This window comes from Camelus bactrianus, chromosome 32, assembly GCF_048773025.1.
Source record: "Camelus bactrianus isolate YW-2024 breed Bactrian camel chromosome 32, ASM4877302v1, whole genome shotgun sequence".
NCBI classification, from domain to species: Eukaryota; Metazoa; Chordata; class Mammalia; order Artiodactyla; family Camelidae; genus Camelus; species Camelus bactrianus.
Genome location: NC_133570.1, coordinates 20,682,208 through 20,695,394, shown reverse-complemented (window position 1 = coordinate 20,695,394; position 13,187 = coordinate 20,682,208). Strand labels below are relative to the sequence as shown.

General features: G+C 41.3%; 1 protein-coding gene across 5 annotated transcripts in view; it reads left to right on the top strand.

Annotated features, from left to right (window-relative positions):
* The window catches only part of EIF4ENIF1 (eukaryotic translation initiation factor 4E nuclear import factor 1), a 39,341-nt gene that overhangs the window by 10,216 nt on the left and 15,938 nt on the right, over positions 1-13,187 (top strand). For all 5 annotated transcript variants that reach the window (XM_074356795.1, XM_074356797.1, XM_074356794.1 and 2 more), the window contains exons 3-7: positions 2,953-3,026; positions 5,161-5,288; positions 7,973-8,259; positions 8,494-8,695; positions 12,016-12,191. In XM_074356795.1, the coding sequence (XP_074212896.1) occupies positions 2,953-3,026; positions 5,161-5,288; positions 7,973-8,259; positions 8,494-8,695; positions 12,016-12,191 (867 nt within the window). The remainder of the gene's footprint in view (positions 1-2,952; positions 3,027-5,160; positions 5,289-7,972; positions 8,260-8,493; positions 8,696-12,015; positions 12,192-13,187) is intronic.

Genomic DNA, 13,187 nt, shown 5'->3' with positions numbered 1-13,187 from the left:
AACAACTGTAGTAATAAATAGAGAACACCTATCACTTGGACTCCGTATTATAATTTGGAGCCCCATTGTTTAGCAAGTTTTTGTACATTGAGAATATACATATTTAAGCATGAAATATATTGCCCTTGGTTTAATAGTATACTAGGGTTTTTAGTTTAATATTTGGATTTGAGGGTGATGGCATAAGGGGATATGTAATAATCTTTGGGTTGCTTTTATTATCAGAAAATTGCTTTGCTTTTTTTCTGTAGTGTATGTATAAGCATTTCCTATATTGCAAGGTCCTTCCTGTTTTTACTGGAAAATGTTTTAAGCCCTACTGTTAGGAATTCTGTATTGTTACATCTGCTGCCTTCACAACTACTGTTGGTCTATCCACCCCATGCCATACCACCAAATTTGTGTCACATCTGCCCCTCTGTCACTGTTTACCCTGCAGATTTCATTGGACTTCAGTCTCCACTGTCAATTTGCAGGTGATATGTCAGTGCTTTGACAATTTTTTCAGAATTTTGAGTAGCCTCTAGACATTGTCTTAAATTTTGAATTTTGTTTATCTCAGACTTCTAAATTTCTCTAGGTATTTCTACCCAAATGATAAGACATAATTCATAAATTAAACCCTAAATAACTGTAAATGCCTGGTTGATATTCTGGTTTTAAAACTAAAATGTTTTCCAGTTCTAGGGCACATTGCTATCACGGAGAAGACATTTAGGCACCTCAGGTGTCTGAAAACACTGAGTGGTGTGGTTTCATAGCATGCTTACATGCAGTGGCTCCTGTGGGCTGAGAGTAAACGTATCCCTCCATGTGTACCCTGCGACGTGGGAAGCAGTCGTCAGAGAAGCAGCAGGCATTCTGTTGTGAGGCCTGTGACGGGGTGCTAGAAAGGTCACGCACGGTGACTTTGCAAGGCAGTTGTAGAATTTTACTAGTACTGAAAGTTTGAGGATTGCTTTTTCACTTTATTGTGAAAATGCTTATTTAAGGAGGCATTGGTTGTGTGTATATGCATGTATGTGAGCAGGTGTGTGTGTGTGTGCGCACATAAATACCTACAGGTATTTTCTAGTTCTGCTGAAAGGGCCTAGATGCAAATGAGGATAGCCAGATCCCAGGTCTTGATTTCATACACCATTCCCCACTTACAAGAAATAGGATTTCTCAGAGAAATGGCAGAGTCTGGGGAGAGGACAGGATGGGTACAAAATAAGACAGTAAGGAAGTGCTTTTTAAAAAAAATGATGGAGCATGTCAAAAGGATACAGGGGCCAGCTTGAAGAGGCTCTGAATGTGAGCACCAAAATAATTAAGGACATTGATGAATTAAAGACCATTGGAAAAACTGGGAATCTGTGAGCCCATGCCAGTAATGAATAGGTAAAGAAATGGAGAAGGGAGGGCTTGTGTGTACGGGGGAATGCCAAGTGCTGACTGGTAATTGTGGAAGGAGGCCTGCAGTTGGAAAATCAAGATTGGTTTGGCTGAGAATCACCAATAGGTGCTAAATTTAGGGGGAAACTTTGATGAAAGCCATACCGATTGCACGTTTTAAAGTTGTAATTACAGAGTAAAACTGGAGAGTACTTGGGCTGAGTGGTCAAAGTTAACATCACTAATGGGGACAGATGGATGATGTAGGTGTCCAGAGGTGATACTGTGAGTGGACATCTCTTAGGTTAGTGTTCTGCTGCAGAGATGCTTAGCCTCCGTCTAATCATGAAACATTAGACAAACCCAAAATGAATAATGTTCTATTAAAAAACAAAAAGTAGGCTGTATTCTTTAGAAATGCTAATGTCATCAAAGACAAAGGAAGTTGTAGAAATGTTCCAGATTAGAGACCAAAGAGACATGACAACCAATATCTGGTTCTAGGCTGGATCTTGTATTAGATTCTAATAAAAGGTGCTATAAGGGAGATTATTGGGTCAGTTGACAAAATTGGAATCCAGAGGGAGAGATTAGGTAGGTGTTACTGGTTATATAAAACCGACAGCACTTCTCAACCCGGTTCTGCTGACGTGAGTGAGCCCTTTTGCCCAAGACTCCACTGAATGTAATGGATTCACTTCTCTCCTATGCATCTAAAATGACACTGACCAAGTAAAATCTTTGGGAGAGTGGAAATATAGTCTCCCACGTTATTTTCTATAGGGATTAATTCTCTCATGGAACTGGAAAAAAAAAGGCTGTGAAAGAATATCCTCATTCTTAAGAAATAGGCGCTAAAGTGTTTAGGGGTACAGGACTAAAACTTGTGCAATTTACCCTTAAATGGTCCCTCCCACCCTCCAAAAAAAATTATGTATGGAGAGCCCAAATGGTAAAGCACATAGAGGCAGGGCGGGGAGATGTTTACAACAGGCAAATCAGGTAAATGGTATATGGGTGTTTTGGGTGGTTTTACTATGTATTAAAAAATAAATCTGTCCCCTTACAAACTGGTATCTAATGTATTTAAGAGTAGTCAGGTTAGCTGAAGGTTTTATGTGAGCCTGAAGTTTCTATGCCTCGATCAGAGTGTTGTGGAATACATTATTGGACAGAAATTTATGAGAGAATGTTTTTTTTCCAACATTTTTTATTGAGTTATAGTCATTTTACAATGTTGTGTCAAATTCCATTGTAGAGCACAATTTTTCAGTTACACATGAACATACATATATTCATTGTCACTTTTTTTTTTTTTTTTTGCTGTGAGAGAGAGAATGTATTTTAGCAAGAAACTGATCACTACTAAGTCACTTGCAGTTCTGCTTGAGCTTCCTGTAAGAACCTTGAACTTACTCTGACTCTGGTCCTTCCTGGAAAAAATCAGGGTGTAAATAAATAAGAACTATGTGAAATGCTTGAGGTAGACACTCAGTTACTGAGAACAAAAATAAGTTGAAATTATGTGGCCTGAGAAATATTGTTCAAAAACCACCATTTGATTTCTCTTTCTAGGAGGAGCTCTTGGATATAAAAGAACGCCCTCATTCCAAGCAGAGGCCCTCATGCCTCTCTGAAAAATACGACAGGTATTTGGGGGGTGAACTTTTTGTTACACCAAATTTATTAAATTAAGAATTGTATCGTTTTGCTAGAATTACGAGTGGGGAGATTTCAGGGGCAATGACATTGGGCTTCCACACAAACAAGTTGCTCTTAAGCTATGAACGTGACCAAACTGCATCTCGCTACATTGTCTTTATCAGTTTCTTTACTCCTTTAAACCATTATTCAAAGATTTGAGCTGCAGGGAACTCTAAGGACAACTAAACCAATATTCTCTCAACTAACTGGTTTTGAAACTAAAACTAGAAAATAACTTGGTCAAAGGCACATAGTCAGAAAGCAGAATTAAGACTTGAACACAGGAATCTTCACCAGGGTCTCCTCTCTCCCCGTGGTTTTTCACACTGTGCTTTGAGGGTCCTCCTCCAAGGGCCTGTCTGGGGTGGGCGGATCAGGAGGACTCTGAGCTTCATCAGTTCCCCACCCCCTAAACGAAAGAACAGTTCAGCCATTCAGATTACCCCTTTTATATCTTGGGCTCCTTCATAAGAGGTAGAAGGCTTTGGTTTGAGAAAGCCATAGCTAAAAGTGGTCTGCAGTCTCTTACAATATCCCTACATTGCACTCCTTATGACTATCTTAAGACTTTAAGGTTACTTAAATATCAAGGTAGATGGTTCATATTGGCCCACGTTTTTTGTTTTTTGTGGGGTGTTTTGTTTTTGGTGGGGGAAGGTAATTGGGTTTACTTATTTATTCTTAGAGGAAGTACTGGGAATTGAACCCATGGCCCTCATTTTTTTTTAACATAAAGTGTCTTTAATTTTTTGGTTGAATAGAATATGCTTTTTAAATTTTGTACATGGACTGTTTAGAAGGTTGCTAAATCTAGACTTCTCACTACTTTTCCCTGATGAAAGTGATGCTTGAATAATAACTATTCCAGTTGGTTCGGATTTTTTGCTAAGTCTCAGATAAGCTTTTTTTTTTTTTTCTTTCATCTTAAAGCAGTAAAGCTTTTTTACGCCTCAAATTGAATTTTCTTGCTACAACTATTTTCTTCTTGGCGTAAAGTAAAGTTATCATGGGCACACATACTTTTATTCTGAAGTGGAAACATTGTGCCTAATAATAGTAATGAAAATAAGAGAAATGGAGGAAAGAGTTTCTCATTCTGCTCTTTCTCTTAGAGAACTAAAATTTGTTGGGTTCTTAAACTCCAAGTAAGCAATCCTCACCACCACACTAGAAGATAGGTAATACCTCCTTCATTGTGTGTTTGAGAGGTTTACTCACCTTTTCTAGAAATGTTTAGCTGCTACCTGCTGTGTGGCAGCTACTGCATCGGAATCTGTCAGACACCGTCGGCATGGAACAGGGTCTGTGGGAGGACACAGTCAAATACTCGTGCGAGTTTATCATTACCGCCAGCACAGGTTGTGAGGGACACGGGCAGAGTGCAGTGCTGGTGTGTAGCACAGCCTGGTGTGACTTGGGGGTGAGGAAGCCCTTTCTGCAGCAGACTGAAGGGCATAGCTCAGTAATGTGTCCAGGATGTCCCTGGTGGTGATGGCAGAGCTAGAATTTGGTACCAGGTCCTTGGGCTCCAAAGCTTCTGCTCTGCCCACCTGCCACCCAGTCATCAGAGAGGCAGTACCAAAATAAAACCCAAGCCATGCATTTTCGACTCTTAAGAGCTATCTGTCCTACTTCTGGGAGAAACTGAGACTATACCTATAAATTCTGGAAAAATACACACCAACCATTCCAGAAGCCACTTGTAGTGAGAGAATTAAGGGTTTTTTCCCTCCTTGTACTAATCTTCAATGAACTTGAGTAATCATTGTTTATGAAGCATTTCTGTGTATAGGACAGGCATAGGTACTGTGAACAACAAGGTTTGTGGTCTGAATGTTTCATTTACACACAGACCGTTGGTTTTCAAATGACTGTTGCTGTTAATGTGAGCAACAACAAAGTGCTACTGAAATTATTAGTTGTTTTCGTCTTAAAAGAGGTAATCATTCTGATGGCATCCATGAAGTTTTATATTGGAAAGGGATTTCCATAACTTACTAACTGAAGAAGTTTAGAAATTAGGCTACGTATGCAGTTCACGAATGCAAGTGCTAACTGTTGTTACCCTTTGACCTGCAGTGATGGTGTCTGGGACCCTGAGAAGTGGCATGCCTCCCTCTACCCAGCTTCCGGGCGGAGCTCACCAGTGGAAGGTCTGAAGAAAGAGTTGGATACAGACCGGCCTTCCTTGGTGCGCAGGATAGTAGGTACGCACAGTCACTCAAATGCGGGTAGCAATTTTGGAGACGATGCTCTTTGCTGCTGACTTCATTCTCACTGTGTGAGTTTTATGCATTGGGAGACAGTGTCATTATTAGGAAACTGACTTGACAGTTGGATTTTTTCTGATTAGCTACCAGAGTAAAATCATAGCCTTCCTGTACAGCAGTGGTGAGTGGGCTGTACTGGGCTTTGTGCTTTCATGTTAAAAGTACCGATGTCTTTCACTGATGTGAATAACTGAGTGAGGTGTGGTAGGGAGCGAAAAGCTGCCTATGTTTAGTCTCATGTGAGACTCGTCCTCAGGCGTAAATCAATTCTGGCAATTCTTAACTCACAGTGGCTTGTGATCTGAATACCGGGTTTGGGTATGGTTTGAGACTGGAGTAAAGCTTGATCTTCCATACCTTTACCCCTTTAAAATAGAACAGAGTCTGCAGAGTGAAATGGAGTCCTGGCTATGTAGAAGCCGTCAAAGAACTTGTTAGACGAGGACCTCCTCTTGAGATGAGCGGAAGACCCATCATAAAACAAACTTGGAACTGACAAAGAAGATGGGGTGACTCTAGCTTGAGCTGTAAGACCTTCTACACAGTTTGTCAGTACATGTAGTGCAGTGATGTCCCTTGAGCAAAGAATTTATTCTAACAGAATCATTAAAGATGTGCAGAGACTTTATTAAAAAGATGAAAACTTAGCAACCTAGATATTCAGCAGTAGAAATGAATGGAGTAAACTTTGGTTTATCCATATGTAGGAGTACATTGCTCAGCTGTTAAAACATTGGAGACGTGTTTACCAAGTTATACAAAATTGCCCATGTTGTATCTTATTTAAAAAAAAAAAAAAGATGGAAATTCTAAAGTGCACACCAAAACATTTTAGGAAGTGTTTCTGGTGAGAGGATTAAAGGTTTTCCTCATTTGGACTTATATTTAGTTTTCTGACTGTCCTAGGAAGAAATTGTGTGTCTGTGGTGACTTTTACTTTTCTTACACCTTTATTGAGATAAAATTGGCATACAGTAGGTATGGTACACATAAAGTGTACCATTTGATGACTTGTGTATACATCATGAAACCATTGGCACAATTGAAGTAATAAGCATTTCCATCACCACTAAAAGTCTCCTAGTACCTGCTGCGTCCTTCCTCACACTTCCCCAGGGGAGGCACTGGTCTACTTTCTGTCACTATGGTTTACGTTTCCTAGAATTTAATATAAATGAAACTATAGAGTATGTACTCTTTGGGTAGTTTCGTTCACTTAGGATAATTGTTTTAAGATTCATGTTGTTGGGTGTATAAATAGTTCGTTCCTTTTTATTGCCTGGTAGTATTCCATTGTATGAATTTGCCACAGTTGATAGACATTTGGGTTGTTTCAGTTTTTGACCAAAACTACTTTGAACATTCGTGTAGAAGTCTCTGTATAGACATATGCTTTAACGTTTTGAGAAGCTGTCAAGCTGTTTTCTGAAGTGGGTGTACCATTTTACATTTCGACCGGAAGTATATGAGAGTTCCACTTGCTTCACATCCTTACCAGCACTTGGAACGGTCAGTCATTTTTATTTCAGCCATTCTGATAGGTGTATTGTGGTATCGCATTATTGTTTAATTTCATTTCTCTAAAGAATAATGTTGAATATCTTTTCATGTACTTATTTGCCATCCATGTATTTTCTTTGGGAAATGTCTATTCAAACCATTTATCCATTTTTGTTTTTGTTTGAGTTTTTAAGAGTTTTTCCTTTTTCTCTCTCTTTTTTTTAAGAGATCTCACAATTTTTTTTTAATCCTCCACTTGTGCTTTTTTTTTTTCCCTTGGTGGGGGTAGGTAATTGTAATTAGGTTTAGTTGCCTATTTGATGGAGGTATGGGGGATTGAACCCAGAACCTCGTGCATGCTAACTAAGCATGTGCTCCACCACTGAGCTATACCCTCCCCCACTTAAGGGTTTTTATTTATACTGGATACAGGTCCTTTACCAGATGCATGCCTTTGAAATGTGTTCTCCCAGTCTGTGACTTGTGTCTGCATTTCTCTGAACAATACCTTTCAAAGAGCAGTTTTAAATCTTGATGAAGCGGTTTATCATTTTTTTAAATGAATTGTTTTCTTGGTATTGTGCCTAAAAAAACTTTACTAACCCAATGTCACAGAGATTTTCTCCATATTTTCTTCTAGAAGTTTTATATAGTTCTAGGTGTCATGTCTATAATCCATTTTGAGTTAATTTTTGTATATGATAGTAGGTATGACTTCAAGTCATTTTTTTGGCATGTGGATATCCACCTATTCAACACCGTTTGTTGAAGAGACATTTTAACTTTTTAAGTAGTTACTGTTTGAAATATTGATACTTACTCTAGTTTATTAGTTGACTAAACATTTGCTAATAATTACCTAGGTAAGGACTTAGTCAAAATAAAGGGATTGTGGAGATTAATCATGGAAAATCATTTATTATGAGGTACACTTATTTCTCCAAAGAGAAGCAGAAGGCTCAGTCAGTCTTCTTTGAAGAGGTAATGTACATGTTACTCTGTAGCTGCTTTAGTGGTGACTTTTCCATTACCTCCACGGCCACCAGTCATGGACAGACCACCTGAGGAGCAAAAGTGCCCTTGCTGGTTTGCTTAACTTTCCTTTTCCGGCATCTTTCCAGATCCACGGGAGCGTGTGAAAGAAGATGACTTAGACGTTGTTCTCAGCCCGCAGAGACGAAGCTTCGGAGGGGGCTGCCACGTAACGGCTGCCACTAGCTCCCGGCGCTCAGGAAGCCCGCTGGAGAAAGACACTGATGGGCTCCGCCTGCTTGGTGGACGAAGGATTGGCAGTGGAAGGATAATCTCTGCTCGGACCTTTGAGAAGGATCACCGTCTTAGTGATAAGGACCTGCGGGACTTGAGGGACAGAGACCGAGAGAGGGACTACAAGGACAAGCGTTTCAGGGTTTGTCTTCTCGATCCTCTGGCACCTCACGTGTTCACCACGTTTCTTTGTGATGCTGGGTGAACGTAGCCCATTCTTAAGCCAGAGAGAGCTGGGGGTGGGGAGGTGCTCCAGGTCTACAGCAAAGGGTGTTCATTGATCTACTGAGCAGTATTTCATTCACCAAGACCTGATTGAGGTAGAAATGCCTTAACTAGAATCTTATTTTTTATCTTGCATTGTGTACTTTTCCAGAGGGAGTTTGGGGATAGTAAGCGTGTCTTTGGTGAGCGTAGAAGAAATGATTCCTACACGGAAGAAGAACCAGAGTGGTTCTCAGCTGGACCGACCAGTCAGTCTGAAACCATTGAGCTGACTGGCTTTGATGATAAGATACTGGAAGAAGATCATAAGGGGAGAAAAAGAACAAGGCGACGGACAGCCTCTGTGAAGGAAGGTCAGCAAAAACTTCGGGGAGGGAAGCTCACTGCTCTCAGATGAGATGTGCTTATAATTGGCTTAATCGTACACTTAGGAGTGGAAACCAGTTGTTAAAAAGTGGCAAGTTTTTAATGTTGAAGCCTGATTTTGAAACTGCTTCCTAAGCGTGGATTCACTGTGTGTAGCTTTTACTGTTTCTTTCAACTTTTCTGCCTGTAGAGCTAAACAGAAAAGTCTCACATTACCCAGTAAGAGCAGTGTGAACTCGTAAGGGTTCCACAGAGGTAAGTGCATGTGGTAGAAATAACGACAGGTCTCGTTTATTGAGAACGTGTGTACTGGACACAGTGGTGAGTGTTTTGTCCATATACTGCTTCTCCTAACATCTACTGTGAGGTAGGTGCTATCGGGCCCATCTTACAGAGGAGCAAATAGAGGCACGTGGGGCTTCTGTGACTTGTCTCTGGACACTGAGGAAGTGAATGGTGAAGCTGGAGTTGAACAGGATGCTTGTGCTTCAGAGCCCATGGTGTTAGGGCCTCCCTTAGGTCAGTTGGTTGTTTCTTGGCTTCTCCCAAACTTGCTTTCTCAGGTGTCTCCTTCGCTAAACTGAAGAAGCCAGAGCTAATGTATGCGGGGTGCCTGGTGCAGGGTGGGAGCCCACTAGCCGTGCGCCAGGCTGTGCCTGGCTCTCAGGTGGCCAGCCCTGGGCTAGTGAAGAGCCAGGTGGGTGACTTGGGAGACTTTGCTGTTAAACTGCCTCTGAGGTGTGCCCTTGTCTCATTCTCAGTCAGGCTAAAGCAGCACTGGCCAGTGTGGTCTTTTCACTTCATGGTAAAGGTCTGGCTTCTGGTGAGAAAAAGCCTGTGCTTTTCTTAACAGCTGAAATCTGAATTCCAGCCATTCTTGTTTCAACAGAGGAGGAACCAAAAGTAGCAAAATAAATAGTGTCACCTCTTCACCTTATAGATGCAAAAAGAGATAATAGGCCTGAGGTGACAACAAGACCCTGTCACACAGGTTCCATGGCAGAGTCTCGAGTGGAACCCGGGGGGCCTGGCTCACTTGCCCCACTGGTTGATTGCTGAAGGTCCCTAGTCTGCCCTAGCTACTGTATTTAAGATAAACAAGTACTCTCGTTTCATCTTGGCTGCAAGAATGAAGAAGGGGTGGTGATGAGTTCCTTTGAGTCCATTTTTGTGTCTGTATTCCAGCTTTCCATTGAACTCAGTCTGTAGAATTCCCTGCAGGCACACAGTAGTGCTGGGAGCTTAGCAGTGAACGAGACAGACGTGTTCCTTGCCTGCATGATTTTAAAATGTGTGTGTTGAGCACCCACTCTACAGGGCCCAGTACTAGGTGTTGTATGTATGGTGATGAATGAAACAATTTGAATATGTATCACATTTATAAACCAAAAAACTACATAAAAGGAGGAAATGGTTAAAACCCTCCATTGATAGAAAAGTTTAATTTGCATTCTCTCCAGTGAAAGTATATGCTCATTCTGAAATGGGATATAATGTGCCCTTAATCATCTTTCCTGGGTCCCTGGCTTTTGAGACTATCGTAATAAATGGCCAGTTGTGTTTGTCTGCTAATGCATATTCCTATCCGCTCTCAGTTGTCAAGCCCAGTTTGCTCTCAAGCTGGCATAAAATTAAATCTGGAACACTCTTGCTGCTTTCAGGAACCTTCATCTGTTAAGAGATGTCCTCATCTCAACACAAAATAAAAGAGTATAGGAGAAAGTTTCTTTTGTAAGTGTATGAACCAAGCACCGACTCTTTTCCAGCTCTCATCCTTAAGTGAGGGTAACACAGCTGCAGCAGTGTATGTGGCTCGTCACTCCTGAAGTGGCCAGGCAGGTTCTGGTGGATAAAGTGGGTTCAGAAGAAGCACTGCTCTAGTGGAAAAGGACACAAATGACATTGATTAGGCTGTTAAGTTGTCTACCTTTTCCAGGGTTTCTTTGTCTGTAAAATGAGGAAAGTATCTCCACCAAAGCAGTCATTGTAGTTAAATGTCAGTCTTTAAGGAACGGCACCTGCCTCTGCTGGTTGGCGGTAAGCATGTGCTGACCCACGGGGAAGGCTGCCTGTGGCCTTGTCCATGGCTCACAAATGTGCCAGCCTGGGTGGAAGAGTGCTGCTGGCCTTCCAGGGCTGAAGATTCTGCCACCTGCTAGCTTTGAGACCTTGGGTGAGCAAGCCACTTGGCCTCTCAGTTCTTGTAGTCCCCTGCCTTGCTGTCTAGCTCTTTGAAGTGTTATTGGAATGAAGGCAGATGATAGCATTTAACCTCTCTTTGTCTGGAATACTTTGGCTGAATAATATCAAGACTGTGGTCCTGTTGGGGACTTCTGAGAAGCGATGGGTCCAGGTTTTGGCACTGTTTTTTAGGAGAACTTCATGTCGGCTGTGATCTTGAAACTACAGGCAGCTTTTATGTAGGTGCTTTTGCTGGGTAGAGCTTTAGGAGTTCTGTTTTTCAAATTAAAAAGTTGATTATCCAGTATTTTCCAGTGCATTTAAATTTTAAAAGAAAAAAGTTTATTTTTATCCAGAGGATCTTGCTTTTTGCCCATCCTCTGGCTAGAACTAACATGTTAGTATCCTCAAACATTAGCACTTGGTAGCATCACTTAAGAACTCACCTTCCCATCGTAACAACAACCAGATGTTACTGAACTTTAAATGTACCAGGCACTACGGAGTAAGACAAAGCTGATTAGAGCAGCTTAACCTGCCCTCAGAAAGTTCAGTCCCACAGACGGTTACCATAACAAAGTGCAATAAGTACTCAGAACAGATCATAGAGAAGGTGGTGATTTATTTTGCTGGCAGGCCAGCTTCCCAGTAGAGGTGACATTTGAGCTTTGCCTTGAAGGATGAACTGCAATCTGTAGGCAAGTGAAAACTGACTTTGTGCTGTTTCACATAAATACCTCAGGTTGCTGACCCCGACTTAACGTGGTGATGCAGAGGCGTGAGTGAAAGCAGAGCCAAATTGGTTCCATTTTTAAGCAGTAAGAGAATCTCAAAGGCTATCCTTTAAATAAAAAAAATCACTACCGTATAGAAAGCGAAGAATGGACAGAGGAGGGACCATAATCCCACGTCGGTGTTGGTGTTCTGGCTTGTTATTAAGGCTTTTTCCCTCCGCCAGCTCCCATAAGAAGGGAGCTGTTTTACTGCTGCCCGTCCTGTACCAGCACGAGAAGTCTGCTTTCAGAGTCATCTGTGTCTCTTCTGCATGCGTTATGACGGCTGAGGCCACAGAGTAAGTCTGGAGTGGTTTGCTTGATCAGACTCTTTGTCCTGGTTTTGCTTTCAGGCATAGTCGAGTGCAATGGAGGCGTGGCCGAAGAGGATGAGGTGGAGGTCATCCTCGCGCAGGAGCCTGCTGCTGATCAGGAGGTGCCGAGGGACGCCGTCTTGCCCGAGCAGTCCCCAGGAGAATTTGACTTTAATGAGTTCTTTAACCTTGATAAGGTGCCGTGCTTGGCTTCGGTGAGTGTAGCAGCACACTTACAAACATGGATGGTGCAACTGCAGGGTTAAATTTGACCCGAGTCTTTAAGATACCTCTTCTTAGAGTATGGTTGTGCTAGATGGTTTGGGGTTTTTTGGCTTTTGTTCTTAAATATTATTTGAATTTTTATTGGCATTGTTTTGAGAGGCTTAGTGGAAATGACTAAGTGAGAATTCTATACCAGTTAACACTTTTTCCAGGCTGTTAGCATTGGACTAAGAATCTTCAGATGTTTAAGAACATTGTCCACTTTTATTTTTAAGTAGATAAGTGTTTGTTGTTAAGGCTTACTGTGGAGGTGGATTTTTACAACTGGTGAATGGTGTCGCACTGATCTGCATTCTTTGCGTAAGGCTGACCTGTTAGGTGGTACCTTTGTGATGTGATGGTTCCGAAAACCTTTGGTGAAAAGGAATATGGGATACTATTGTTGTTGCTGTTAAACTGTTGTGAGATCTAGTCTTTCTCGACTTTTAAAGTAGAAACAGTATGACATCCCTCAGATATAAAACTTAAATGTAAGACAGGACAGCATAAGACCCCTAGAAGAAAACATAGGCAGAACATTCTCTGGAATAAATTGTACCAGTGTTTTCTTAGGTCAGTCTCCCAAGGCAATACAAATAAAAGCAAAAATAAACAAATAGGACCTAATCAAACTTAAAAGCTTTTGCACAGCAAAAGAAACCATAAACAAAATAAAAAGACCACTTAGCGGAATGCAAAAAAGTATTTGCAAACAATGCTACCAACTAGGGATTAATTTCCAAAATGTACAGACAGCTCATATAGCTCAATAACAACAACAACAACAAACCCAATTTTAAAAAATGAGCAGAAGCCCTAAATAAACATTTCTCTAAAGAAGATGAGCTGGCCAACAGGCACATGAAAAGATGTTCAACATTGCTAATTATTAGAGAAATGCAAATCAAAACTACAGTGAGGTAACATCTCACACCGGTCAGAATGGC